The sequence below is a fragment of the Cannabis sativa genome, chromosome 4 (genome assembly GCF_029168945.1).
Source record: "Cannabis sativa cultivar Pink pepper isolate KNU-18-1 chromosome 4, ASM2916894v1, whole genome shotgun sequence".
NCBI classification, from domain to species: Eukaryota; Viridiplantae; Streptophyta; class Magnoliopsida; order Rosales; family Cannabaceae; genus Cannabis; species Cannabis sativa.
In genome coordinates, this window is record NC_083604.1 from 39,371,067 (window position 1) to 39,375,329 (window position 4,263).

At 27.6% G+C, this 4,263-nt stretch overlaps 1 protein-coding gene across 1 annotated transcript; it reads right to left on the minus strand.

Annotated features, from left to right (window-relative positions):
• Positions 1–548: 548 nt before the first annotated feature.
• LOC115713471 (agamous-like MADS-box protein AGL104) lies at positions 549–3,468 on the minus strand. The gene is made up of 11 exons (XM_030641955.2): positions 3,183–3,468; positions 3,014–3,067; positions 2,889–2,907; positions 2,719–2,780; positions 2,209–2,236; positions 1,970–2,031; positions 1,626–1,725; positions 1,489–1,539; positions 1,252–1,388; positions 959–1,157; positions 549–865 (listed from the first exon to the last, which is right to left on the minus strand). Exons 1-11 carry the CDS (start codon positions 3,365–3,367, stop codon positions 728–730), a joined length of 1,035 nt encoding a protein of 344 aa, XP_030497815.1. The 5' UTR covers positions 3,368–3,468; the 3' UTR covers positions 549–727.
• Positions 3,469–4,263: the final 795 nt, after the last annotated feature.

Here is a 4,263-nt window from a genome sequence, read left to right on the forward strand (position 1 = left end):
AAAATATGAAAATTTGGGTTAATTTTTACAAAAATACCGTCACACGGAAATATTTTCAAAAATACTACGTTTTTATAAAACATCTATGGAACACAAATCAAAACAACTAAAAACAACAGTGAAATTTAACACAGCACACAATATTTTTTTAAAAAAATCCGCCCCACAGTATAAAAGTAAAAAAATTAAAAATTTCAGTATGTGGTGTAATTATTTTATTTTTTTTTCTTCTTTATTTGAATTTGTTATTTTTTATTTTATTTATTTTAATATATTGTTTGAGACATAAAACAATAATAACGGATGCAATCCACACTATTACGAATTGAGTTAAATTGACTTATTGTAGATTGGATTAGATTTAAAATATAAAATCTACATTAGTACATATCATGATGTACTATGAATAAAATAGTGTGAATTAGATTAGATAAATACCCCTAATCAATAGTCCTAACGTAACTTGACATAGGGGACCCGATTTGAGATTTAGGTTCGTACTTGATAAATATTCAGCTCATGAATTCTCTACTTATAAAATCGTATCTCAAATTGCCATAATTATATATTGAAGTAACAAATATTGATACATATAAGACTTCTATATTGTTGTAAGTAAAGAATATTAATACATAATGAATGTGTGTAATAATTATATATTATACGCTGTTGAAATGACTTGGGCAATTGGCTCAAGCTACATTCCAAGCATAATTTGGTGTCTTATTCAATCTATGGTTGTTCCGACCGGATTATTCTCGTAATTTGGCTCTTCAACACCGGTAGTTTGCATTTGCGGGCAGCTGGGTGCAGTCTCCACTGGATGCTGCGACATCATGGGAGGTAAGCCTGTTGCAATTCCATGCTACAAAACACCACCAAACATCATGATGTTATACACTCTATCACAATTTGTTTTCTTCTTTGTTTAGATTGATCAAGTACTAGACGTGAGTACCTTGTTAATAGGAGAAGGAATCAATGAGGAAGGTGACATTAAGGCTGAGAGGAGTTCAGTAGTTGTATAGTTATGATGCCAAGATGTTAACCCTTCACTTGTCTCATTTCCCATTGGGCATCCTCCCACGTTGCATGTATCAACGTTTAGATTGGTCCCATGAGGAACAGGAATTTCGTATATTGAAGAAGATTCAGGTCTGAAATTATATTTTTGTTGAATAAAAACTTTATTGATTAGTACGTATGTAGTATTTTCTAAAAAGGTATTACATTCTTGATAAAAATGCATACCGTGGAGTTGGGTGGACATAAGATGATTCGGAGCCAACACAAATTTGGTTTGGATTTTGTAGACTATCGTTTGGTAACCAGTTACCAACTTCATTCTCAAAAGAGGTGGGAACCCCCTCTTGTGCTTCAAAGTATACCTAAATAAAAGTTAAATAAAAAGAAATTAGACACACATATATTGTCTAAGAATACCGTATAGAAAACTGAGATAAAACAAGAAGCTTTATGGTGGACTACCTGTACACTTGATGGATCAAAAGTTGAAAAATGGTTACTTAATAAATCTTTCTGCAAAAAAAAAGGTATTTATATAATAATATTAAGGAATATATCATACATACCAAATAATAATAACTGAAAACAAAATGTGTTACCTTTCTTTCTGTTACACGTGATAATGTATCCAAGAGGTTGTTCTCACACGATTCAAGCTCCTCAATAGATGTAATGGACAAGGCGTCTGGCTCAAAAATCCTTTAATAAATTAAAGTAGTTTAAAACTCAAGAAAATACAATCACTCAACTTTTTATTTTTATTTCATTTCATTTAGTAGGGGTATAACTTTTAGGTACTTTTTTTGGTTTATATTTCAAAAAATTCCAGTTCTATTTTTCTTTGCATTTTATATTAATTGAGAATCAAAAGTCAGTTCGTTTATCAACTTAAAAACAAAGTGTAAATTTGATGAGAGCATACAATTTGTAGCCAAAGACGTACCTCAGTTGTTGCTCAACCATTTGAACTTGATGTTGTAAATTTCTAGTTTCTAGTTGTAGTTCCTATGTAGGGCACACGTATAATACTATTAATCCTTCATAATTTATATAAATATATATATATTTACATAAACACCATTAATATATATAAAAATAAATATATGTATGTATCTATTCATCAAGATAAAAATATTCTTCAATCGGCATACACATTAATTAAGAAAATAGTATATATGTTACCTCAAGGTTTGAATTAACTGCTGTAGGACTGCATATACATAATAAAATAAATAAATAAATTAAAGTGAGTAGAGTTAAATTATGGAAAAAAAAAAGGACTATTAATATTGACTAATTTGAATTTTATATTAAATTATGTTTGTGCATTTCAGGTCATTAGATTATTAGATTTAAGGATTTGTGTTTCATTTAACTAAAAAAAGTCTAAAAATTTTGAGAGTACAATTTGTTACATATTAAAGTTCAAGATGTATGATTTGGTAAATATCAAAATTTAAGGACACAATTTAGTATATGGACAATCGCCGCATTAGTGAAATTGAATAAAATTAGATAAAAAATTTTAAAAATAATAATTTCAATAGTTCAAGAAAATTTTAACAACTTAAAAGATTTATGACATAATTTAATACATATAAAAGTTTAAAGATAAAAATGGTAATTAGCCTAACACATGATACAAAAATATTTAGAGCATTCAAAAAAGAGAATATAAAAAAGAGAGAGTACTTTGCAATTTGAAGAGCAATATCGCTTTCCATCTTGAGTGTCTTCAAGGTGCCGAGTAAAAACTGTTTTGTTTTTTATTAAAAAACAATTGAATTTAATCAAATTATTAATTTATTTTGAGAATGATCTTCATCGCCATGCAAATACTAAGTCATGTATATATCTACTACCTCTTTATTTCGAACAACCCTGAAAGAAAGAATAAAAAATTAGTAATTTGAATCTTTAATCAAATCCAAATTTATAAAAAAGAAAGTTTTGGTTAATTATATTACATATCTATGTACGTACATACCCTCCTCTATCATGATCTGGCATATTTATGTAACGAGAAAGGACATCTTCAATTCTGATAATAACAATAAAAAATCGAAGTCAAAATATAACATTAATCAAAGGAACAATGATAATACATTTTAGATTGAAATACCCACAAAAGACATAACAATGAATAATATTATTACCTTCTTTTGCCGGAAAAGTGACTAAGACGGCCAGAGGGGGAAAACATAATGAGAGCAATGTCAATGTCACAAAGAATTGAGAGTTCATAAGCTTTTTTAATGAGTCCATTTCTGCGTTTAGAGAATGTCACCTGTCGATTTGTGTTGTTTTCTATTCTCTTTATTTGTAGTTTAACCCGACCCATTACCCATACAAAACAAAACTAAATTTGTATTAGGATTAAAATTTCCTTTCAAAACTAGAGGAGCATAGAAGGAATTATTTTGAAAGAAAAGACAAAAAAAAAAAAAACTGGTTATAATTACTATCTACGAAATAGTAGGGAACTCAAGTGATGTTTATATTAATATTTGTCCTAATAAATTATTATGGTTTGTGAGTATTGTGTGGTAGAGAGTTAAATATTGTCACCTTAAATAATGGAATAATTTGTTTTTGGAATGAATGAATTCCCGAACTTTACTCCCTCCCTCTTCACTCGTCTTATTGTTATGTGTTTTGACCATTTTTTTTAATTTTTTTATTCACTTATATAATTTATCTAGTTTTCTTATTTTTCATTTCTTTAAATCTTGGCAATCTCTTATATAGTATACATAATTAATTTAGATATGTCAATATAACCTTAGCCTACAATTAATAATATGTACAACTATTATTATTATTAGGCGTACTATTGTCAATCCCTTATTATAATATTTTAGTCAATCCGCGTGCCTGAAAATGCATAGTGAAATATTTGTTTTTATTTTTTTATGGTAGTATTTCTTATAGTTACAATATTACTCATGTAAATTTTTTAAAATTTTCGAATAGTTTACAATGCCGAAAATAGATTTAAAGTTTTTTGAACACGTGTGTTAGACTGGAATATCAAAATTTTTATTTTTGGTACTATAAACTATTCTATAAAAACAAGTATTCTACCATGTGATTTCAGACGTGAAAATTAACTATACATGAGATTGTAATAGAAAATTATAATTAACACTTGATATACCTATACACCAATAATATTGCATTTACCATGCATATACATAATTGTCAATTTATTAAGAAAACAAATTAGTTTTGTTTAAT

Bases quoted from the DNA above. Each gene is read 5' to 3' on its own strand.
- LOC115713471 (XM_030641955.2), bottom strand. From the start codon at position 3,367: ATGGGTCGGGTTAAACTACAAATAAAGAGAATAGAAAACAACACAAAT. The intron at 2,237-2,718 runs GTACTCTCTCTT...ATGTATATGCAG, and splicing joins ATTGCTCTTCAAATTGCAAA to TCCTACAGCAGTTAATTCAA. The intron at 866-958 runs GTACTCACGTCT...GGTGTTTTGTAG, and splicing joins TTCCTTCTCCTATTAACAAG to CATGGAATTGCAACAGGCTT.